The sequence below is a fragment of the Pezoporus wallicus genome, unplaced genomic scaffold, assembly GCF_028554395.1.
Source record: "Pezoporus wallicus isolate ANWC-B61680 ecotype Strahan unplaced genomic scaffold, APGP_CSIRO_Pwel_v1 contig_13480, whole genome shotgun sequence".
Taxonomy (NCBI): Eukaryota; Metazoa; Chordata; class Aves; order Psittaciformes; family Psittacidae; genus Pezoporus; species Pezoporus wallicus.
Window position 1 is genome coordinate 533711 of NW_026641917.1, and position 25015 is coordinate 558725.

The window sequence follows — 25015 nt, forward strand, 5'->3', positions numbered from 1 at the left end:
AGCGGGCTGAGAATCGAAAGGCCGTCAGCAAAGAGAGACCTTCCCCTCCATAAACACCGCAGACAAATTAAAAATGGTAAAAGGGAAATCAAGACCTTTAAAGTTCAAACACTTTTCGGTGCCTTTTAAAGTTTTTTCGCTCTAGGCCCTTGCAGACAGCACAATCTTTGGAGACCTTGGGATTCTCTTTAATCACCCAGCCAGGCTTCAGTGATCTGAAATGATTACACATTTACATAGTAATAACCCCAACACTCCCCACATTATTTCATGGCTAGCATATTTCCACTCGGCGAGTGATCCATGTGTTTTAAATTATAACCTGTACATAGGAAATTAGTTAGTAAGTACGATATTCACGGGCTCGCCTGACACTTCTAATTAAGGTGATTTACACAGAATTATCCTATGAAATAAAAAAATGGTGTTTTGCTAGCTAATAAAATATAATTACTACCCGCTTTTCTAAGTTACAGTTAGTTTTAATCTATTTGGGGAATTGTTTATCTAGTTCATTACAACAAAACAACTTCTTTCCCTTTTAGGCAACCCCCCCAAAGTACCAAAGATGACAAGAAATGCCCTGGAAAGACCCAGCAATTTGGGCAGCCTCCTTCTCTCTCTCCTGACAACTTTGCACTTCCAAGTGATATGAGGCTGCTTCCTCACTGGTTCCCTTTCTTGGGGCTGAGACACAGGTTCTGGTTGTGCATTTGGGCATCCCCACGTGCCATACACCTCTGTGAGGACAAAACAAGGTCTCTGCTCTGGTGCTGCTGGAGCTCTCTGTCCATCCTTGCAGCTGCATCACCCTTAATGGGAGCTGCATGGCCAGGTCCCCACGTGCCATTGGGTGCCAACCAGAGACCCAACACTCCTCTATATTAGGGCATATCAGCTTTAAGAGGATCATTTACTCTTAGCAAGACTCTCTGCAATGAAAGCAAGACTCAGGGTACGTCACAGACATGCAGATGTCTTTTAACCCAAGGCAGAGATTTGGTTAGGAGCATCCCCAGATGCAAATGGAAACCCCTGTGCATCTCCCTGAGTGATCCCCAAGGGGCTGTTCAGACCCAGTCTCTATGTCATGACGTCCCAAAGGGCAAAGGGTAGCTCAGCACACCAAATATGTGTCCTTACCCACAGTCTTAGTGTTTCTCTCCCCCTGCCACGGTTTCTGTTGTACACAATGGCCTTCTAATGTCTTTATGTCTTTTGTTATATCTTTTGGGGTATGCTTGCCATAGGAAAAGAAAAGAAGCAACATGGAAGGAGTGGTCCCTTATCATCCCTTATTCTGTAGGAATCTCAGCTTTCCTCCAAAGGAAAGTTTTCTGTGCTCAAGTGAGGAGACAAGATAAGCCCTGCTCCCCCCTATCAACTGCCAGGCAGAGGAGCGTGACCCAAGGTCTGCTCTTGCTCCCAGAACCCACCATGTGCAGGCAGGGCTCTCACTCACCCCTAGCCCAGGCAGAAGGCTGGTGTCAGGCAGCTGCCCCAGGGAAGCAGGGACAGGAGCATTCCTCCTCTGTGCTCATTGCAACACACACAGAGTATCTGCGCCAGGGCATCGCTGCAGCATTCCGGAGCAAGGGTTGGAAAGTTGTGTTGCGGTTGTAACTACAGCCTGAGTGAGAAGACCAAGAGAGATGTGCTCAGAGGGGAAATGTGAGTACAGAGCAGTGATGGGACTTGTCTGGAATCTCAGTGCAACTGTAAGGCCAGAAACAGCTCCAATGCTGCACTTCAGCCTTAGCTTAGGCTCCCCAAGCATGTTAAAACAAGATTTCTGCAAAGCCCCCACTCAAGGCAAGGCAGGGCTTATGATGAGCATCCATCAAGGAAGGGCTGAGCTCAGTACCTGGCATAGCAGCCACCCCCTGGGAACACTCCCTGCACGTCATTAATAACAACTGCAAGAGAAGTTCCTTGAGCTTGGGCTGCTACAGATGTTTGTGCTCATCCCTTACTGACATTGCAGCCAGAAAAGGTGTAAAGAGGTGGTAAGAGGGCTGCTACCATGCAGCTGGTGTCTTCCAGCTCTGCGATTCTTCTACACAACTCTCAGCAGCCCTCTGGATTTGATGGGTACCAGCCAGAGCACATGCAGCGGCTCCCACATGAGATTCTACAAAGCCAAAAGGTTTCTACAAGCTGCTGCCAACTGATGTATTTCTTAAAACAAATAATAACCCAGTGGAAACAATTTGCTTTTAGCTGCAGGACTCGTGGCTTGAATATGCAGCCTTGGGATGGGAGCCCCAGCAGCAAAGCAAGCCTCCGGCAGAGCCATGTGGATGGCAGCGCCAGTTGTAAATAAGCAGTCGCTGGGTAAGGAGGGAATTGGCTTTTGTGAACGCCAGTTTAAATAAGCAGAGATGTCACTTGAAGCCTAAATAAGGAAATAGGAGTTTGATTTTTTTATTTAACTACATGACGCTATATCTTCAGCCAGCTCCAAGTGACAGTGCCCAGCATGGCCGGTTATGATCTGTGCTGCCAGGGGAAGTGTGCTGGGGTTTTTAACCTGCTGTGGCTCCTTTAGCATCGCCTGCATCCTGTGATGGGGAAAGGGGCTGAGCAATGGTAAAGATTGCCAAAGATACTGGAGTCAGGAGTAGAAACACTCTGCACCTACAATGCAGTGCTTCCCAAATGCTCCCCCAGGCAGCATTTGTGAGACCAACATGGTCAGCTGTGACAAACCTGACCCTGCAGGACAGCCACCTGCCTCTCTCAAAGACATGAAGCTGCAGCAGAGATGAAGCCAGACCATAAAACACTGTGGCATGACCTGAGTCTGCTAAAATCCCCTATTTGCTCTGTCCCATTCACCCCCCTGGCTCTTTCTCCCCTGCTGCATTTTCTTTATCAACCCTTGGTATTCCATACCCCTGCCACGAGACCCTGCTCAGAGCAGGCAATAGGTTTCTGGGTGAGGATGTGGTGGTCCTGGGATGAAGCAGAGGCTGGGGTGGGAAGGTTGTTTCATTTCTCTCCCACTATTTGAAAAGAAGGTGGCTGGAAAAATAAAAAGGAAAGTCAGAGGGAAAGGTCATGCATTAGATTGATCTGGGGGGCTCTTTGCTACCGTGGCTGTAATGGCTGTTTAATTATTCCCAGCTCACGTGGCAGTTCAGGAGAGGCTCTGCAGAAGGCATGCATCGCTTCAGGGCAAATAACTGACCGAAGATTTATTTCTCACCCTTGGGTTTCTATGTATCCCTTCACAGGGCTCCTGCTGTCCAGGGATGCCGCAGCAGAGGAAGGCTTTGCTCTCTGAGGTGCCAAACCCCAACCTGCAAACCCATGCCCCAGAGTCAGGGAACGGGCTGTGGGTACAGCGGGTCTGAAAGCACCTGTAGGAACATTCACAGCACTTTCAGGTCACTGCAGGAACGGGGGGATACATAACCCACAGATTTTCTCACTCGCTGTGCTACCCTGAAAGCCCTGATCTGTGAGAAGTGCTCTCACCCACGGATTATGGGCAGCAGCCTCTGCCTTCGCTGGCGTCTGCCATGGGAGGAAAGGAATGGGGCATCTCTAAGCAGGACAGGCAGCTATATGGCTTGTGCTCTCTCCACTGGAGAAGCCATGGATGAAGGATCCAGGCTGCTGTCATTGCTACCCTCTGAGTGCACAGGAGGAAGCTGGAGGGTCTCTCTTCCCTTTCTGTCCATGATTAATCTGCCACAGTGAGGGGCAGGGACACAAATCAGAGGGGGGATGAAAGAGGATAAATCCATGGTATCAGCAGCACCACATTTGCTAGATAATAAACAGACTCTGCTTCTCATAAATCTCCTTCCATTCCCCCATCATTCCCTGCCACTGACACTGGCAGACATGGAGCTGGGCTGATCCTAGCCTTCCTGGTGTCCTGGCTGGTGGGGAGAGCTGTGGCTTCACCAGGCTGATATCCTTCACCCTCTGCACACATTGAGGTGCAGTGGGTGCTGCAGGGCAGAACAGTGAAGCCCCATCCAAGCTCATGGGCTTTAGACAGTGCATGGGACACGTGAGCTGACTGTCTTGAGGTGATCCATACACAAATAACTCTTGTGTGTTTTGCGGCTCTCTGCACACCAGGTGAAGAGCCCTGATTTTGGGACAACACCAGCACGTGAAGTGGGTGGGAGAAGCACTAGAGACACCAAGCACCCTTTAGTTTACTCGTTATTTCCATTCCCCACCTCAGTCCCTAGATGTGGCTTGTTCTCTCTCCCTGCCCTGGCTCAACACCTCACTCCTCGTTTTATCAGCAGCCAGCTCAACCACTTTTCTGCACCCCACATGGGGACATCACCCTGTTCCTACACCCTGCTCAGGTATCATGGAGATGCTGACACTTCCAGGCAGGTTTCTCTGGCTGGGCTGCATCAAAAGGAGCGTGACCAGCAGGTCAAAGGAGATGATCCTGCCCCTCTACTCTGCTCTTGTGAGACCTCACCTGGAGTATTGTGTGCAGTTCTGGTGTCCTCAACATAAAAAGGACATGGAACTGTTGGAACAAGTCCAGAGAAGGGCCACGAGGATGATCAGGGGACTGGAGCACCTCCCGTATGAAGACAGGCTGAGAAAGTTGGGGCTGTTCAGGCTGGAGAAGAGAAGGCTGCGTGGAGACCTCATAGCAACCTTTCAGTATCTGAAGGGGGCCTATAAGGATGCTGGGGAGGGACTCTTCATTAGGGACTGTAGTGATAGGACAAGGGGTAACAGCTTAAAACTTAAACAGGGGAAGTTTAGGTTGGGTATAAGGAGGGAATTCTTTACTGTGAGGGTGGTGAGGCACTGGAATGGGTTGCCCAGGGAGGTTGTGAATGCTCCATCCCTGGTGGTGTTCAAGACCAGGTTGGACGAAGCCTTGGGTGACATAGTTTAGTGTGAGGTGTCCCTGCCCATGGCACGGGGGTTGGAACTGGATGATCTTAAGGTCCTTTCCAACCCTAACTATTCTATGATTCTATGACAGAGTGTGTTTCATTTAAATCTGACACACTGCTAGAGAAAGCTTTAGGTGATGCTACTTCCCACACAGCTGGAGATGTGTCCATGCCTGAATCTGGACACCATGACCCCAGAGCTGAGGTCCTACACTGAACATCTCTGCCATGTGTCATGGGATGCTCTGTTGCTGCTGTGGGGCAGGACTCTCTTCCTGGGGTGCTTGGGGCAGAGCAGGGTGCAAATAACACTTCTGTGTCCCCAGAGCAAAGCAGCAGCTCCCAAGCTCCAGCCTGCCCCAGCAGCCTGGTTTTATTGAGGGACATTGGCTGTAGGACAAGCCCTGAATGCTGCATGTGCTGCGAGAAGCAGCCGTTTGGGTACCAAATGCTCGGTGCCACAGTTGAGTCTGTCCCAGGAGCAGCCAGGCATTGCGTGAAGGCTCATGTGTACTGCGACTCTCTCATGGGGAGAGTGTCAGGAGACATCGCAGGTAATGAATCACTTGCTTGAACACCTTGAGGGGTGTCAGAGCCCTCCAGGAAAGCCCCAGGCTGACTGGACACCTTCCCGATGGCCTGAGGAGAGGATGCTGCAGGGGAGGTACCCAGTCCCACCTTGCAAAGTGCTGTCAGGCACTTAATAATACCTGTCCCCACCATCTCCCTGGCCTGGATTTATGCCTTGAGGGGTCACCTCTGGCGAGACTCTAATAACAAGACTTTATTAGCTTTCTTGTTCCTTCTTTAAGATACAGTGGCAAGGGGGAAGGAGGGCAGCGGCACCTCAGGAAGGAGCGGGGGGCGCACGGATAGGAAGCCGCTGCCCTCACCATTCCCCTTCTCGGTGACAAGGGGGAGAGGGAGAAAAATGATGCTCCCTCGGAATTTATCATGCACCCAATTACAATGTTAATTGGCAAGTCCCAGAAATCAATTAATTCGCAAATTTTTTTCAATTAAAAATTAAGATAAATCATAAAATGTTATTAAGCAAAGGCCAAACTCCGTGAACTTTTTTTTTTTTTAAGGCATCTAGGTTTTTTTTCTCTTAATTTAAATAATAATAAAAAAAAAAGAGCTGTGTTGCCAAAGCCCGATGCCCTTGAGTGCCTTTGCTGAAGCGCAGGGGGCTGTCATCAGCAGGACTGGGCTGAAGACAGATAAAAAAATATCGACCAGTCGGACACACTGCTTCTGCTTTATTGATCAGGCGGGAATTTAACTTGCTGTGCATATCCACCGTGTCAGCAAGGGCCACGGGCGAAATTAAAAGTACTTGGCTTGGAGATGTCGCCTCGATACCGGGGGGTTGGGAGAGATGGAGGGAGGGGGAAGAAAAGGGGGAGAAAGGGAAGAAAGGAAATGAAGAAGGTGGAGAGAGAATAGGGGAAAAAGAAGGAATGGAAAAGATGAAGTTGAGGAGCAGGAGGTTGCAGTGCTTGCTTTTCATTGGTTGTAATCTCACTTGTTGGACAGGGCTCCTTGCCCTCTCTGGAGCGCTTGCAGGCGGCTACCACATGCAGGGAAGAAAATTAGCATGTATTTCAGTGGAGCTTTGGGAAAAAAGCCTTCTCGCTCAAAACTGTCTCTAATCTCACTCATTCGCATGCTGGGGCTCCTGCAGTGTTCACCACACAAGGAGTCTGCACAAGTACCTGGCCATCAAGTTAAAGTCCCTGGGCATAAATCAAGGAGACCTGAGGCGAGAGCCATGACCCTGGTGTGACACATGACAACAGAGCTAATTTGGGTTTTACACACTCTATTTATCCTGCTGGACGTGGCAGTGTGGCTGCTCGCCCTTCCCAGAACAACCGCTCCCCCAGCCCCGGGAAGGTCTCCTCCAAGGGCCCTTTGGGACAATGCAGTGCTCAGCAGATCCCACTGAGATGAAGCAAACCCTTGCCTGGCGCAGCATGAGGAGCAGCTGTATTTAAACACACGGCGCCCTGAGGAGGAGACACATCTCAAAACTTGCTCTAGGTCCTTATTCTGATGAGGAGTAATGCAGAGAGCCCCTGTCATTTGGGCATAGAGGGACCACAGGGATTGTGTGCTTCTCTCCTTGTCCATCAGCAGGAGTCTCCGGTGCAGACTCTGGGTGGTTACCACAGGATGACTTTAGCCAGAAAGTCCATGAAACACTGGGAAAGCAACCTGTGAAAGGATGTGAAATCCAGCATTCATCTCCAGATGTCTGGAGACATCTCAAGGACAGGGACCCTGCCTGGAGCGACCAGGCCATCTCCCAAGGTCCTATAGCCTTCATGTTTTAGCTATACTGCCAGCTTCCTCTCTGTTCCTTATCCCACCAGGTCCAGAGCTGCTTCTGTTCCCTGAGGAGAGCTATCGTTGTTCCTATCTACATAAAGAAGCCTCGAGCTGAAGCCCCCCCGAGCAGAGTGAGGATGCTCAGTGCAGTGCCAGGGACTGAGGCAGCACTTTCTGCTTCAACCCTGACTGCTGAGACAAAAAGAGCACACATGCAAATGGGGGAAAAGAATCTTAAGAGGGATGCTAAAGGAAGATTTAAGCCTGGGCAGAGGTGCACTGAGAGCTGCTACAGGAGCTAGGGCACCACGATCTCACGGTTGGCTCTTTTCCTCTGACATGAACCAAAGCTGGCTACAAGAGCCAAGCTAAATCTCCCACCTGGGAATTTCACCTGCTTTGAAACAGGACTCTTCCCACTGCATCTTGCCCTCCTTTCCCTGGTACTATTTGGCTCCCTCTTCATGACAGCATCTTTGAGGTCACCAGAAAACTGCCTGTAGCAATTTCCATTTGCACCAAGGTGAGAGACCCTGGTGCCCTCTGTTTTCTGGGAAATGTTTCCCAATCAGAGAATCAGAAGACACACCAGAAAGGTCATTAGGAGGAATTAGTAGCTCCCGAGATGCTGGGTGCGCAAGGATGTGTCCCCACACTTGCAGCACAGTGGCAAGGAGCAATAAGAGCTGCTAGCCCATGCTGGGAACAGCCAACTGGTGGGCATGGGCTTTAAAACACAAATATGCTCAGGTTAATCATTCAATGTGGAGGAAGGAAAGGAAGAAAAGTGAAGAAGGAGAGAGTTCTCACAGCCATGGGGCACTGTGAGAACAGCATCACCCCTCATTGCCCAACCCAGCATGTCCATCCATGGAGGCAGTGGGGAAGCATAACCGTGCCCAGCTCCGAGATGCACAGGCACAGGCAATATTACAACACAGCATGAGGATACTGCTGGCTATGTCTGCTGAGCTAAGAAACCCCTTGAAATAAGGCAAACAGCTGAGATAGTCTTGTCTGTGCTTGTGCCATCTTTCACCCGCAAAAGCAGGAGCAGATTTGGCATGGCCCAACTCACCGCTACACCCTCTGCACCTCACTCTTTTGGGGGGGTGAAATCACAGCTCTGAAGCATAGGTTTGCTTAGGAGCAAGGCAATGGAGGGAAGAAACTGTTAGCTGTCACGCAGGGAGGTAAAAATGCCCCCTGCCAAATGCCTATTTTAAAAAGAGCGCTGCATATTGAAGAGCAGAGCATTGTGTTATTAAAACCACGGTGTCCAAAGGCACGTTCCCAACCTTCAAGTGCTTGACTCAGCAACTGTAATATTTGTAATGTGACTTCCTGAGGCTTTTTAAATGGCCAATAAATGCCTCTTCCCCAAACCCTAGAAAGCACCGTGGGCCCATGAGGGCTCCACAGCTCCCACGCTGCCTCCCTTACACCTCATCTGCCATCAAATTCATCTTCCCTCCACCCCAAACTCCAACCACAGCCCCAGACCTGCCCCTTCTCCACCCAGCCTCTCCATCATAAGCAGATTGGTCACTGCCTGTGGAGCAGTGGGCAGGGTTTAGGGGTCCACCACCTCTGCTCGTGGTATTTACCTGCATTGACATATGCAGCAATATACTCATATGCACACAAGGAGGTGTGTGCATGTGTGCCTGTGCCAAGGGACACCCATGGGTGCTGCTCTCAATTGCTGTGTCTGCCTGTACTCCCTGGGTAGCCCTGGGCTGGGGAAATGCATGTATAGCCAAAGCACTGGCCAAAGCTCAGATCTGGGGCCCTGACAGCTCCAAAGACTCTCACATTTCAGTGTGCTTTATTGCAAGCCTTTAATATGGGTGAGGTGTAAAACAAGTGAATACAAATCGAGTGAGGATAGGAGACCTGCATCTAGCACACAGATAAGCTTCATGCACACAAGCCAGGAATATTCATGTATGCTGCAGCGACCAGCCTGGCTGGGGCACAGGGCATCGCTGTACACAAAGGTTTGCTGTTATTATTTCTTATTTTCACCTTGGTGGCACTTCGCTGCTCAGCTGGGGATTGGCACCTTTTGCCCTATGATCTGTACATGCAGAGCAAGGAGCGCATCCCTCCTGCACAGCGCCATGGGGCCGCTTTGTGCTTTTGCTCTGTGAAGGTGAGCTCCTCTTTGGAGGAGGAATGCTAACAGTCTTGGCTGGCAAGAGTTAAACCCCATAAACCCAAGGCTTGTAGTTTTGTTTTCTTTCAATTTATACCCTTCACTTAAAGAGGGGGAGAAAAAAAAGAAAGGAGGGGGAGAAAAAAGAAAGCCAGGTGACATATTCTAAGAGGGAGCACCGAAAACGTGTTAAGCACTTCAAAATCTCATATATTCAATCGGCCTCTGGCAAGACATCTGCCTAATGTTAGCGCTTAAATATCCTTTTCCATTTTACATGCATTCAAGTCTCATTTGAGCGAAATGAAACGGTATTATTAAAGGGAGATTTTGCACAAATGGCCTGAATTTGACATGTCAAGTTCAATGAGGCTGTTACATATGTAACACCGAGAAGGGCTCGGAGGCTGCCGGCTCTTGAAACAGCGCCAGTGGCTCAGAAATGAAATTTGCATTCAGAGAGCCTTGCCTCGCTGAGTGGAGCTGGGTATGGGGCTCGCTTGGACCCACACAGGGTGGAGGAGCTGTGGGGCGAGCACCAGCAGGTCTCTCCTTCTGGTTTGGGACACTGGACACGCCAAGAAGGCAGCAGAGATAGAAACTCAATCCCTCATTCACACTCAAGTCTGCTTATTCAAGGGAAATCTTGACCCTGCACCAGGGTTGGATCCTTCTGAGTGATGTCCATCACTGGTCCAGTGGCCAGCGGCCATCCCCAGGGCATGTGCAGCACCCTGGCATGGGTGGGTGCTGCCCTGTGGCTCAGCACGGCTCCTGCTGCCTCGTTGTGTGATGCTCCAGCTGGGTTGACCTTGAGATGTCCCTGCCCCGAGCCAGGATGTTCACACCAGCTCTGCTCTTGGGGGTGAAACGCTGTCCCTGTCCCTGTGAGATAGCAAACACCAATCCCACCAGCTGAGCAAGGAGTCACTGGTGTGGGTGGGTTGCAACCCCAGGCTGTTGGTGAGCTGCGACCATGGGGAAGCATCATCCAGGTGGCTCCTACAGCTCCCTTGTGTCCCAACCCCTAAAAGATCCTGTGATGACCTGGAGGAATCCCTTTTCCTCCTTGCCTTCTTCTGTGCTCCTCTGAGCAACGCAGAGCTCCCCACTCTGGCGATGCCCAAAAGCCCCTGGTGAGTGATCAATACCCAACAGAGTCAATGGCGTGGGGCAGCTCCTTCACCAGCCTCTCCCCTCTTGGTCTGGCCTTTTGGCAGGATCTCATCTGGCTCACCCACCACACAGCTCCTTGGCCACGCTGCATTGGGTGAAATCCCAGCACACAGAGAGCCCCAGTGCCATGGCAGGAGCTGCTGTGTCACCCATCATGTCCCTGGTACTGCAGGCTCAGCAGGCAGGAAGGGATCTGCCTTCCTAACCCCAAGCGCTGGAAATTTATGATTTTGTTGCAAATCATTAAGGTTTATTAAAACTTAACAGCACGAGCCATGATTGGCTGCATCCTCTTTAAATTAAGAAAAATAAAAGGCCCTTGGAAAGCAGCCCCCCGTTCCCTTCTCCCCATCACACTGATAAGTAACAGCTGCTCAGCCATTTCCCTAACAAGTCCGTATTGGCAGGGAGCGGCCAGGGCTGCCGGTGCCCGTCATGTTTATAGGCCTACATTTTATTTTTATGTTTATTGGGTTATTTGAGACCATTATTAGTTTCTCTCTCCTCTTGTTGATGTGTTCTTGCTCCCGGCTCCTCCAGCCAGGAAGGGTGGGGGGAATGGGAGATGGGGCCACCCGCTGGGTCAGGCCGCCCCACTAGAGTTAGGCAGCACATAGGACCTCGACCTGCTCACATCCCGCTGCCCACTATTGCTGCCCGCCCTGCCTGCTGCTGCCTGCTGGCCCCCATCAGGGCTGGTAGGGACCATCCCTGTGCAGAGCTGCTGTGTTACAGATTAGCCTCCATTGCCTGAATCCATCGACTAGATTGAACGTTATCTATCACACTATGGAGGGAGTCGTTATTTAATAATTAATAAAGACCTCTGATTCTTCTTCACCGCCTGCGTGGCCGAGCAGAGCGGGCCGGGGAAGCGAGGGCAAGCTGGGGAGAGCTGTCTCCTCTCTAACTGCTGCTGTTATTTAAAGGAATAATGCCATTCTTTTTCATTTGTCAGCTGGCCCACAATGGCCCTTGTCATGCTTTATGATTTAGGGTTTCCTTTCCTCTCCCATTAAATGCCACCTTCCCATCACCACCTCGCGCCAGCCAGCCTCCGCTCCTGGCTTGCGGTTTCAGTTTCACTCTGATATTGGCCCAACTTCTTTGATGGGCTCCTGCGAGCACTAATTGCTTCTGTTCATTTAAACCTGTTCACTAATTTGCAGTGGCCCTTTATTAAGTTGGATGCAGCCCAAATTACACTATAAATTATGCTCGCAGGAGGACTGGGTGTCACGGGGGATAAATGCGCTGCCTGTTCCCCACGGCCCCCCCACCTTCTCCATCTTCCCGTGCAATGCCTGCAATGGGGATACAGGTCTCAGTCTGAGGCTGTGGGTGCTGGATTTGGGAGAGCTCAGCCAGGACCCATTTGGAGAGGTCTCTCTTTCTAAAGCTCCCTTCTTCTCCTTTCATCTGCAATGGCTATTGTTGAGTTGAAATGAAGACCCAAGCCAGGCAGGGATGGGTTCTGCATCCTCCGCACTATGCACAGCCACATGCACCCCCTTGCCCTGGCACACACATACACACTGACGCACGCACCCTCCCTCCTCTCCTACCACCTGGTGATGTAACTTTGCTTCTAGTCGGCAGTTTGATTCCTTTCCTCACCTTTTAATGATTGGGGAATTCATTAATAATTGAAATAAACACGTTCTTTTCCAAGGCTTCTGAGTTTTATGGAGTCAGGGCCAGGGATCTGCCAACCCTTGACTGTAGCCGTTTCCTAAATAACTGCTAGCACTTAGAATGCAATTATTATTTTAAACAGGGGACTTTGCTGTGCTGGGGAAAGCTGAAGGGAGCTGCAGGCAGCTGAGGGGCAGTGCTCACCATTGCTGCAGGCCTGCTCCATCACAGGATGTTAGCGACGTGATGTCCGCAGGGAAATGGGTGTCTGTACCCATTTCTACCTGGCTTTACCATTGCAGTGAACTCCAGGGAAATGTTTCTGCCCCACTGGCTAGCATTAAATCTCCATATCTGGTAGCTGTGAGTGCCATCATCTCCTCTGCCATCCACAGCTACCCTGGCTTGCTAAGCAGGGATGCTGGTGGACCCAAGGGAGCTGCTTACCTGATGTTCAGCTGGGTGAGCTTTTCCAGTTCCTGCTCCATGTGCTCCTGCAACTCCCCAGGGCGAAGGAGGACCTGGCAGATAGGGCAGATCGGAGCCTGGCTGTCAAACAAGGTTGCTTTCTTTTTGCCTGCGGGAAGGAAAAGAAGGAAGAAAGCTTTAGCTCTGATCGGCTGCCATCAGCACCGCCTGCACTCTGCCCTGGTCTCTGTCCTAGCCAAGGTCTGAAACCAGGGAATTTTCTCCAGGTATAGGCCGGTTTTTCTCCCTGCCCCATGCTCCCTCGGTCAGGGACTAGCTCTGTTCTGCAGCAGGACAGCAAGTGACATGACAGCATCCCATCTCCAGCTATGGGCTCTCCAGTCTTACTTGGAGAGCAGCAAGAGCCACATTTTGGGAGTGACGCTATGCAACCCTGGCTTTCCCAGTTTGCGGTGCAAGGCGGTATGACACAGCACTGCCCACTGATCCGAAGAACAAATAACAGCAAGTCAAGAAGAGCTGTCTTCATCCTCCTCAGCACTCCTGAAGTCAGGTGGATCAGGATGACCCCTTCAAAGGGCAGAGTGATTCCCCATGGGCCCACATGGTTGGGAGGCAGAGGAGACCCTGCAGTGCCAGGCTGTGGATAGCAGGAAGCAGGTCTGGATGCTCAGCATGGCTGTCCCTGTGGTCACTGGGACCAGGCTCACCTTGTTTCTGGGCTGGGGTGGTGTCCCTTGCCCTTTCCTCACCACCAGCAGCTCTGGACCCTTCATCTGCTTGAGCCCCAGGACCCTGGGGCTGCATTGTTCCTAGGTGAGATGCCTGTGCTCTCCAGTCCCAAGCCCCTGGGGCCACCTGGAAGCAGTATGCAGCCTCACACCCTCCTCTCCAAAAATCCTTCCTGCTGTTCCCCTCCCCAACCACATCTCCTTGGTTCAATCCCTTCTCCGAAGCCAATTTCCTCCAGCTCAGAAACTTTATTGCCCCCTCTGTAAGGCATATACAGCATCTATTTAACATGAAATAAAACTCTAAAGCAAACAATGAAGTTTCAATAAAACAGAGGAGCCCGCGGGTCTCCAGGCCCCCCTCTCCCAGCTGTATTAGCAGCTCTGCTCATGAGAGGGCGTGCGGAGCCTGGTTCAGATGGCTCTGGAGGGAGAAACATGCTTTATAGCTGCCTGTTGTCATCCAACGTGAACCCTCCTGCTGGATTATTTATTTATGTATTAGACATGGATCAAATTGGTTAAATCCGACTGAGAGGCAGTAATGCACAATAAAGCAGCCGGCACTGGATACGAGGGGGCTGCGTGCACCATGGCCTTCCAATCAGGAGCTATTTTATGGCTCCTAACGATGGCAGAGCCCAGTTAAATGAATCCCCATTAAAGGAATAGACCTTCTTAAAGTATAAAACATTGGTGTGAGTGGCTTTACTGGGTCCTGCTGCTCACTGTGTAACCGCCTGGCGCAGGCATTTAATGAGAGGAAGGGTCTGAAATAAGTTTGAGGGTCACCTTAGCTCATCCTTGACTTCCAGCAGGACACAGTACTATTGGCGAGGTGTTACCTGCCCTTTTTTTCAGCCTCCTTATAGAAGAGGTTGGAAACTGAGGCATGAGGGACAAGTAGGGGCAGGCCACTGCCATGTGGCATCCTCCACCTCCCTATTCTCCATCCACTGGGAACTCTTCCATTTGCAGAGGAAAATGCAGATGGTCTCTCCACTGGATGTGAGCTGCTCCTGATGGCTCCTGGGCAGACCTCAGGCACCTCAGCTCCTCATCCCTACCACCTTTCTGCCCGGGAGGACACAGACTGAATTCCATGCAACTGGGACACCTTCCTTTCTCCTCCTTCCCTTGTGTTTAAATAATGCCCAGAACCCAACCCAAACAGCCAGCTCCTGCTGACCCTTGCGGGAAAGGTCGGCATTTCAGTAATTCCACCTTCCTCTTGGAGCTTTTCCACTTTTGTATAGTGGGGGCCCAAAATAACCCCAGAGCATCCCCGACCACCTGCTATTTATAACCCCAACTTCACAGCAAAACAATGGAACTGTCTGAGTCTCCCTCCCAAAATAAACAGGCAGCCTTTGAGCGGACGGGAAATCCTGCTGGATCCCCGCTGTGGGGTGTGCAGATGGATGGGTAAACAGGCTGCCCTCCGCCCTACCGCACCGCATCCCTGATCCCAGACCAGGCCACCGCCGTGGGGCCCGTTGAGCCCCTCGCCTGCCACCCACAGCTTGGGATAGTGGGGCAGGGATGCTCTCAGCAGCACCAGAGGGTGAACTGAAGGTTGAGCATCTCCAGGTCTCTGCTCTCTAGGGAGGGGATGACAGTGTCCTGGACCCCATTGCTGGGATGGACAGCCTTAGACCAGCAGGCGCAGATGGGGTCCCTCTTGGGGACCAGGTCAGTTCCAACAGGCTGGTGCCTTTTTCAACCTCCTGCACACCCAGGTTCTCACCCCCTGGTTGTTCTTTGGGGCTTTTCCATGGGCTGCATGCTTCTAAGCAGAAGTGACTCTGGATTTCAGTGGGTAGAGATCTCAGGTCATAGGAAGGAGCTTTGCTGCCTTCCATGGCCACTCCCAACCTCAGCCTGGGACAGCAGAAGAAATGAGCAGCAATGGCCTTACCCACTGACTACATCAATGATATGGCGACCAATTTCTGCCAAGGAAGGACATGACAGCTGTCACCCCACATCGCTGCGACAGTCAGGGACAATCCCCTGATCCAATGAGTGCAGGAGGCTGGTGCTTGCACTGGAGTAAGGGCTTCCAGAGAGGCAGGAGAACAGGGACCTGGACATGCAGCCAAGTCCCTGATGTACAGATTGCAAAGCAGGAGGCAGAAGGAGCCTAGCTCCTGGCCCAAGGGGCTGACAACCGCACTTTTGCAGGAGCAAGTCTAAGTGCAAGTGACAGTCAGAAGGGGGGATCATATGCAGAGCCACAGGGACACCTACGCAACTCTCCTGAGGTCCATGAAACCTGCTGCATCCTGCAGTGCCACAGAGGCTGCCAGCGGGATGCGTCTCCCCAAATCAGCAGCATCCTCATCCGCAGCGTGCCCCAAAGCCTGGCACATCCCACACTGTGATATCTCGCACTAGGCAGTGGTACCCAGCTCTGCAGTGTGGGGTGCTAGGAGAGGGAGAGGATGCACATTGCAAGTCCCTGGCTTTTGTTCTTGAATGCAAAGGTGAAGTGAGATGCATACATCCCTCTTCTCCAGAGCAGGGACATCCTGGTACCACTAACAAGCAAAGGATGCTGCACTCTGTGTGGCTGGACCGTGCTGGGGTGTAGATGCTTACCCTGCTCGGGGCAGCAGGCAGCTTTGATTTGCCCAGGGTCCATAGCCTTGAGTGGGCTGGACCGGAGCCTGCTCCAGCAGTGAACACTGCTGCCCTGTGCCAAACTCGCTCCTGGGAGACCCTGAATGGCTCTTTTCAGGCTTTTGTTTTTTGGCAGCTGTGTTTTTGTTTTCTTTGCCCCTCTCTCTCTCTTTGCTTTCTGGTTACTCGGTAGGCTCTGCTCCAGTGTTTACCCTCCTCGGCTCTGCCTGCTTCCCCCGCTGCCGACCCCCTGCTCACCAGTGCCAGAGAGATGAAAAGGCAGAGCTGTGGTGCTCCTGCTGTTTGCACCATCTCCTGGGCTCTGCGGAAATGTTTAACTCCAAGTGTTGAAATCCAATATTTCCTGCTCTGAAAGCAGAGGGCTCGATGTGCAGACGCACCCCTGCATGGGAGAACTTGTCCAAGGGCTCCTTTGGAGGGTGTCTGCAAGCAGATCCCAGTTCAGGGGGGGACTGAAGTGAACCCGTCTGACCCAGCTGGGGATCCAGGGCCAGATCCTGACCTCAATTACACTGCCATGGATCCAAAATAATTCTCCTGAGTCCTCTGAGTCAGGCTGGATTCACTGCAAAGCGACTGCTAATGGGACCTGGGCTCCAGGCTGGAAGCTGGGTTCAGGTACCAGGAATGCAAGCATGGCACTCGGTAGGTGTGAAGGCATGAAGACATTCCCACCTCAGTGCCCTGGAATGGAGGGCTGTCAGCACTGCGAGGCATTTGCAGGGCAGAGCCAGGTCATTTGTAAGGGAAAGCTAACCCTTCACAAGGCATTCTGCTGTTTTGGAGAGTATTTAAGTGAGGAAAAAAGGGACCCAGCCCACAAACAGCTGCGACAGCATGTGATGTATACAGCTCCTCCTCACTACGCAGCACAGAACAAATGATGTTCCCAAGTCACTCTGATTGAGCGAAGTTTACAGGCATGAGGCCCAGAGCTCAGCAAGTTGCCAAATGAGTGAAATAAATTGTTTATTTCAGTTGCTCAGCTCTGCTGATGGCTTCTTCCCCAGCCAGGTGCCTCCTCAGGGACTGCCACCCCAGTGGCACAGGCGGTGGCAGCAGGTAGAGAGCATAGATGGGACCGCATTCCACTGCTGGGGATGCATTTGCCCTTTCCTAAGAGCCCTTTGCTGGGCAGACCTCAGCACATCTGCCCAGGCTTCAGGTCATCTCCTCACACTGTCCTTCCTCACGGCCATCTCAAACTTGCCCCTGGAGGACCAGCTCTTCTTTCCCGACTCTTTGATTTCTCCTATCTCAAACTGTTTTCCACTTGTCTGAGTACCAAACTCCCCCTCCTCCGAGATGCCTCCCTCCATCTCACCCTCCTATTTCCTCTCTCTCCCTCTTAAACACTCCATCATTTAAACCCAATCAAAGCCAGTTGATCTGAGACTCTTCTGAATAGAAATGACCCCATGCTGGGGCCCCGCACACCGCTTTGGGGCCGTGCTGAAACCAGGTGGGTGGTAATGGAAGTGCTGACACAGGCTCCTTGACAGCATCGCCACTGCCAGCGCCTGTAATAATCCCTCCCGGCTCCTCTGCAACTCGGTTTCTGTGGCGATTATTTTCCATTCGATGATGGGCTTGCTGTTATTTGTGTACTGATAGCAGATATCTCGTGTGACAAGCCTCTTTTCCTTCCAGCTCAAAAAACAATAATTCAAAGAAAGCCCCATATTAGCTTGGAAATAGCCAAACACTCGCTATTCTCCTGGCAATCCTGCGCTGCAGCTGACGGGGCTCACAGAGCACTGACAGTAAGTGGCAGCCACAGCTGGGGGAGGATGACAAGAGTGGGGCAAGGAAGGTGGAGATGGTTCATGTGTCAGCGCAGAGCACCCTGGAATAACAGCAGAGGCACAAAGTGTTTGGTGGTGAAGTGAGAGCAGGAATAACGTTGCTCATTGCTCTCCCATCTCCCTGTTCTTTACCGCTGTGCTCCCGGTGCTGCTGCTAGGCGCTGCCATGGACCCTGATGGTTTTGACTGTGACCAAAAGGCACGTGGCCCACCAAAACCTGCAGAAGAGAGGTGGTTGAGGTCAGGACATGTCCTGCTCTGTCCAGCAGCCTCTTCCCCTCCTGTGGGCTCCTGGCTGGTTGTGTGATGCAGACCTTGGCTGTACGAGATTCAGACTCAGTGTGCTGCCCAGGACCCCGTGCCCTGGATCTGGCCTCTCCTGCACTTGCTCTGCACAGAGCAATGTAGAGCCAGGCACTGGAGATGGGCAATGAGGTGATTCTAGGTTTTCATGCTGTGGCTGGGTTCACTATCCTGTGTAACCTGCCTAAATGATCTCCAGAGGTGCCTTCCAGCCCTCACAAGTATGTGATTCTGTGATTCTGTGATCTGGCCACAACTGCATCCACAGCACAACCTAACTCTGCAAGGACCCCATGGTGCCTCCAGATCACCAAGGGATCCCCCTGGGCTGAGCAGACCTGTCCTTCCCTGAAGCATGTGCCTTTTGAGGGTCTGTGCTGGCAGGAAGGGAGCAGTCTGGAAAAGTGGCTTTTCAAGTAAGAAAAGGCTTTTGAGAAGTTACTTCTTTCACTCCTGCATCACAGTGCAGAGCTGCCACAGGGCATCAGCAAAAGCTGGACTTAGATTATCCAGGGATGAGTGACAGCAGGCTTTATCCAGGTGGGTTATATAAACCACATAGAGGGACAGACAGAGTGAGGGACCTCTACAACCTCATGAGCAAACTGAAGCACAGCAAAGGGCTGAGCTCAGCCTCCTGCCTCCCTTTAAGGGCCTGATCCCCGACACCATTCCCTGCTAAGGTGCCCAGGCTACCAAGCAGCTTAGAAAATGCACCTGCTTCTCCTGAGGCTAAAAATTGCAGAGGGATCTGAGGCAGAAAAGCTTGCTGAAATATTGATTTCCTTCCAAAGAAAAGAGTTGCTCTTGTGGCTGCCTCTCCAGGCTACCTGCATACTGGAGAGGACTGGTATAAACTGGTGCTGGTGGCACAGAGCTACCACCAGTTGGGATGATCCCAAGGGTTGCTCAATGAAGATGTGTGTTCAAACAGCACCCTGTGCTCTTCAGAGGCTGTTGCATGTCCCATCGGGTCCAGCACCATGGCGGGTGGCAGTCCAGCAGCAAGGAGAGGTGAGGAGCCCCTCTGAGCATCCGACCCCACCGCTCATGATGCTGGCCCCAGCTCTCCATCTGCGGACATCACGGACACCCGGCACAGGGCAGAGGAAGATGGATTGAGTTGGGCAATAATTTAAGAAACTGAGTGAGTCTGTACATCCAATCACTTTACAAATCAGGGGAAAAGGAGAGAGGAGGAAAGGCATAAGTGGGGGGGGGAGAAGTGAAAAGGCCGCGCAGAGAAATGCATCACAATTACTGTCTCGGCTCTAATGAGGAGCCTGTCATGAGGCTGTCATCCTGCGGAAAGCCACCTACTCAGAAAGATTCAATAAAAAAGTAGCAGAGAGATAAAAAAGAGATATATTTCAGCCCTTGCTAATATTCTTTTCATTTGTCCCAGCACAAAATAAGATACTGCACTTAACCGGCTCGGTTAAAATGAAAAGGGGGGGGGGGTGGGTGGGAAGGGAGCAGCATTGATCAATACCACTAAAAGCCGGGAGACACGGTGATGGAGTGCAATTTTTTTGTCTGTGCTGAAGCATAGCAGAGGCCCGGGTGGGGTAATTTATGATTTGCACGCATGCCGGCTAACTAGAGGCTGACAAGACAATGAATCCTCGATGAGAGGGCCACGGGCCACCGGGAGAGCTGGAAAGGGAGAGTGTGACAGGGACCTGGAAGAGAGAGGGAAGAGGGGAAGAGGAAGGCTGGGAGGGGCCGTGGTCCCATCTCCCCATGGTGCTGCTCCTGGGCATAGCACGGCTTTAGAGCAGAGCAGAAACATCCCCCTAGGCTTCACAAGAGGGAAATAGAGAAGCGCTGAGAGCATGCCAAGGGGCTGCACTGCCTCTGTCACTGTCCTCCTTCCTCGTGGCTGCTGGCTGGGCACGCTGCCCATGCTGGCTTACCCTGAGGAAGCACACTGGTGTCTGGCCATGACCCACCCTGGGCTGGAGATGGATCAAACTGGGACAGTAGGAGAAGACAGATGATCCCTTCTCCACCCCAGCTTCTCTCACATGGGTGCTGCTATGAGTCTGGGCAAGCTCAGGACCACAGAGTTGGACCACCATCCTCTGCTCTGGCTGTGAAACTGAAGCCTCCTCCAACCCACTGCCTCGTCTCCAAGACACACAAGTCCCGAGGAGCAGCTGGGTCTCCACAGCATCAGTGGGGTCCCTGGATTCAGTGAACATGGAATGGCAGGAACGCTCCTGAGGGAATCCTATAGCCCTGTCTCTCCAGCCTGGGGGATCTCCTGGAGCCTGGTGCACCTCTTTCCCCTCGCATCCTTGAGTTGCCCTCTATCCCATGGGCCTTGTCACACCATGCAGCCAGGATATGGCTTGACCCAATGCCTTCTCATCCCTCCTCTTCACATGGCTGGGGCTGTGCATTCAGTGCTGTCAGGTGGGTGACATTCACCGCCAGACTTGGCCTCTGGCCCTGTTTGCTGTCTCTTGTTGAACCAGTCACCTGTGCTGGTGGTTCCTGCTAGCCTGGTGGGAAAGGGCAGAGAGGAGGAATTGTGTGGCTGCATTGCCAAAGTGTGCCTTGATTATCCTTGCTCTGCATTAGCTCCTGGGATGGAAAGACCTGGAGGAAAATACCTTCTTTAGCTGCCAAAAAGTAACAGCAATGGGAACTAGAGAAGGTGGGAGTTTCACACGGACATCCCCATATCTGGCTGGGAGCCCATAAGAGAGCTGGGTTCTGATGTCCTTGACATTTCTGGGGCCTGTGCCTTGCCCATCCATATCAGATGAACGTGGCAAATACCAGATGGGATAGTATGCTCATCCACACCAAAAACTGGGATGCAGTCTTGAACAGGAGCAATAGTTCTGCACAGGGGTAGCACTGAGGAGTCTTTTCTGTCCCGGCCTCATTCCACGTCCCAAGCTTCCTGCAAAACCTGCAGGATGATCCTGCACCAGGCTGCACCAGACTGCCCCATCCTCCTGCTCCTCAGGGTCCTCGGTGAAGGGTCTGCCCACATCCTGAGAGACAGGATCAGCCTGAAAACAAGACTCTGCCTTCACCACTGACAGTGAAACAAGAGCCTAGGGAGCGCCTCAGTGCCAGTGGTCTGGGGGCTTGCTCTGGGTCCCCCCGCACCCCAGTGAGGTGCCCAAGGGGGGCTCCAGCCCCATCCTGGCCCTGCAGCAGATGCTCACAAGCAGACACACTGCTCCCATGCCCTTGACTTGGAGGGCAGCCTGTTAAGTTGGTGATATACTGATATGCTTATAATTCGAAGGGGTGATGGGGTAGAGCCTTTCCCTACCTTCCCCCCTCTTATTCCCCCCTACTTCCCAGCTCCTCTCCTCTCCTCCCTCGGGGGTGTGTGGGGCACATATCGAAAACACAGATATTGAACTGTCAAAACTATTTCCTACAAGAAAATAGATACATCAGCTTGCAGCACACAGGGTCATTGCCACATTTTCCCCTCGCGCCAGCACCTGCACATGCCGGCGCATACCCAATGCCTCTTCGCAGCACCGGCACTTTAGCTTGTAGCTCAGGGCCCTTAAGTGACTTTGAGAAATGGATAATCGATTATAATTCCACGGGCCTCTCTGCAGATTTATCCGGAGAATGTATAAAAGCCAGGGATTGGGAGAAGCGGGTCCTTCTGGCCAACACGTCGATTGCCTGTGCTCTTCGTGCCCAGCTCGGAAAATCGCATCCCGAGCACGACTCTGTTTAATCCATCAGTACACAATCAATGCACTCTGTAATCAACTCTTGATCACTTAATTTTACACATGTTGGCTGAATCCCTTTGTTTAATCACTAGATCAGGACGCCTTCTTGCACTGCCCCCTCCCTGCTTAACCCTCCCTGACCCTCATCTCCCCCTGCCAGCACCACCAAATGCAGCCCGGAGCCTTCATTTCACCTTGAGGAAAAGCTCCTGTGAATTTAGAGAGCCGTGAGATGGCAAAGGAAGACCAGAAAGGAAAACAGAGGCATTGAAAAAATAACACCAGAGAGAAAGAAAATATTGTTTCTTCTGGGTCTTGCTAGAGCTTTTTTGGTCATTTCCACCCCACAACAGAGACCTCCATTGGGATTTGAAAAGGGGTTGGATGCTGGGATAGGCACACCGAAGGCCTGCAACATCTCAGGGAGAATGGGGTGTCACTGGTAGATGCAGCAGCACACGATGGGCACTGACCACATGGCTCCCTGGCTGCATCTATCCCCTCCAGCATCCTCCCCACCCCATTATTATTTTGACTGTTTCAGCAGCCGAGGCCATTACGAGCATCAGTTCTTGATCTTTCCCTCCCAGAGGCATCCTTGGGAACATTGCTCCCATCTCGCTGGGGTTCATCTTCCTTTTTATGGCAAGAGCACGACCCTCGGGTTGTGAATGCACATAAACGCAGCTATTTGGCATTTTTAGCGTGATTTGTGTTGCTAGCCTGATGCCACCTCACCCTTCACACGTACTCCACCAGCATGCCAGGGTCAGTGTCCGGGGGATGCTCGTAGGTGGAGATGTCTGACTGCCCGACATTGAAATGTGTTGGGATTTTGCATGAGTGCGCCTCATCCTGCTGTCAAATAACCCTTTCCAAGAAGATTTTGTTGCATTTTAATGGTGTGATGAGAACCTGAAGGCTCAGAGGTAGGAGGACCAAGTACTTGCAGTGCAAACGTGGACCATTTTGACCAGCAATTAGGACATGCAGCACATCCCTCCTACCTCAGCAGCTCATTCATAACCTGGTTAAATCTTCCTTTTTAAAGAGGCCTTGATGCTGCCTCTCGTCTGGCACGTGGAGTAACTGCTGCTCGTGCTTGCAAGGATAAACGGTGGGATATACTTGAACAAGAGGGATCTGGAAGTGCAATTGCCAGGGGAGCGTGCAAATGTTAGCTTTGCATAGGAAACTCGCACAAAACTGCGTGTTGAAACCCAGAGGCCAGTTGTAGGACAAAGCAAGCGTGGATGTTTAAAGAGAATTCCAGTTGCTATCCTATAGCAAATAGTCTTCAAAGAGCCCCTGGAGCTCTCAGCTTCTCAGCATGGAAAGAGGAGCTTGTAGAAGATGAAACACAAAAGAAATAGTTTGCCATAGAAAAGATATCCAAGGCAAAGAGTGAGATGTAAGTTTTAGATCTCACATTAGCCAGCTGGGGTTTTATTGGTCCCCAAGTAAAAGCTGTAAATGAAATACAAACCTAACCTGCGTATTGTCAAACTACATTTAAAAGAAACAACTTAATTGCACTCAAGAGCACCAAGGGGTGAACTGGTGCATGGTGCATCACAGCACAGCCCGCAGAGCTGTTACTAAAGTGTAAATCCAAGAGCTGGACAAGTGGAGCCTTTTACCTTGGGATGTGCTGACAGGCACAGATTACTCTGGCTTTGCTAACATAGCTCATTCCTGCCCCAGAAACTCTTGGTAAGGGATTCTTAAGAACAGAGAGAACGGAAAGCTCTGTCCTCTGCTCACACTGGCAGTGGTGACAGGGAGGAAGGATGGGTGGCAGGTGGGATGCTGAGACCCCATCTCCTTGTTTGCAGGCTCCTGCCTGGCTTCAGGGAGCTAAGGTGGTGCTGCACATCAGGGAGACACAGCCTGGGACAGTGGCTCCAACCAGAATTAACCAGCAGGGTGAATGACCAGAGCACCTTCCCCTCCTGTCCTGATTGCTGAGGGCTCCCAGGGGCTCCTGTGCCAGCCTCTGCAGTACTGGGGAGCTCTAGAGCAAGGACAGGTCTTCCCTCCATGTCAGGCGAGCATGACTGTTCCCTTGTCAGGCTCTCATCCCTCCTACATGGAGCTTAGCTGCTCTTTTCATTCACCTTTTCTTTACATTGCATTCATTCTTTAAACCTTAATATAAGCTGACATGTTGACAACATTAAAACCAGCCCACATGGCTCAGTTTAAGGAACCATCCTTCCCAGCAGACACATGCCTGGGATCTGGTCTGGGCTTCACCTGCCCATCCCTCCTCCTCTTCTTCATTCCTGGCACAGCATATGGTGTTTGGACTGAAATCCTGCTATGCAGCAGTAGGGCACTATGAGTCCTTGTAGGCACGTCCAGGGTACCATGTAATATCTCTCCTGCTACCACTGCTGGGGAGAGGGTTGCACTCTCGCACCGCATGGAGGAGACCCAATGAACCCCACATGGATTTATTTACTGCCTCCAGACCACTCTCACAGGCACATCACAGGCAGTCAGGGATGGTGCCCTATCCTGCCGAGCTAAGTGCCCAGGCAGAGACAGGACTTGGAAGAAAAAGACAATGTCAAAGCTGGGGATAGGTTTACAAATCCTAGCCCAGCAGCAGCAAATCCTATAGGAAGAGCAGGAAAGATGAGGCTGCAAGCCACCACAGAGGAGACCGAGCAGAGGGCCAGAGGAGAGCCTCCCCCGCTGCCACCCACATGCCAACACAGTCAATGACAGTGTCACATCCCTTCTGCCTTTTCAGGTGGAGGGAGGGAAATAAAGAGAAAAAGCCCCAAACAACTGCCAAGGACTAATTAATATTTAATTTACTGCAAAATGTACTTATTATTCCCAAGTAATTGGCCAACTGCACAGCTGTGACCACTAATGAATAGAGGGGTGGACAAGATGCAGGGACAGGAGGTGGGCGGGGGGAGCACAGGGGTGGTGGTGTCTTTGATCAGACCCTGCTGCCTGCCTTTAATGTGCATAATAAGAAAACTTAAACAGCTTTGATTATTTTTGTTTTTAAGATCTAAAAACAGCCGTGGTGCCACTAATGGATCGCGTTTAGCTTATTGCAGTGTAATCGCCCTATTATCGCTGCAACTTTAACGAGGGGGGAGAAAAGGACTTGGGAAGATGGCATTTGCAAATAGGTTGTTGAATAACACTGCTGCTAAACACAGAGAAAACA

The 25015-nt window shown here is 51.6% G+C and overlaps 1 protein-coding gene across 7 annotated transcripts in view; it reads right to left on the reverse strand.

Moving 5' to 3' along the window:
* The window catches only part of RNF220 (ring finger protein 220), a 224270-nt gene that overhangs the window by 73919 nt on the left and 125336 nt on the right, over positions 1-25015 (reverse strand). For all 7 annotated transcript variants that reach the window (XM_057425910.1, XM_057425904.1, XM_057425911.1 and 4 more), the window contains one exon: positions 12640-12769. In XM_057425910.1, coding sequence (XP_057281893.1) covers positions 12640-12769 — 130 coding nt within the window. The remainder of the gene's footprint in view (positions 1-12639; positions 12770-25015) is intronic.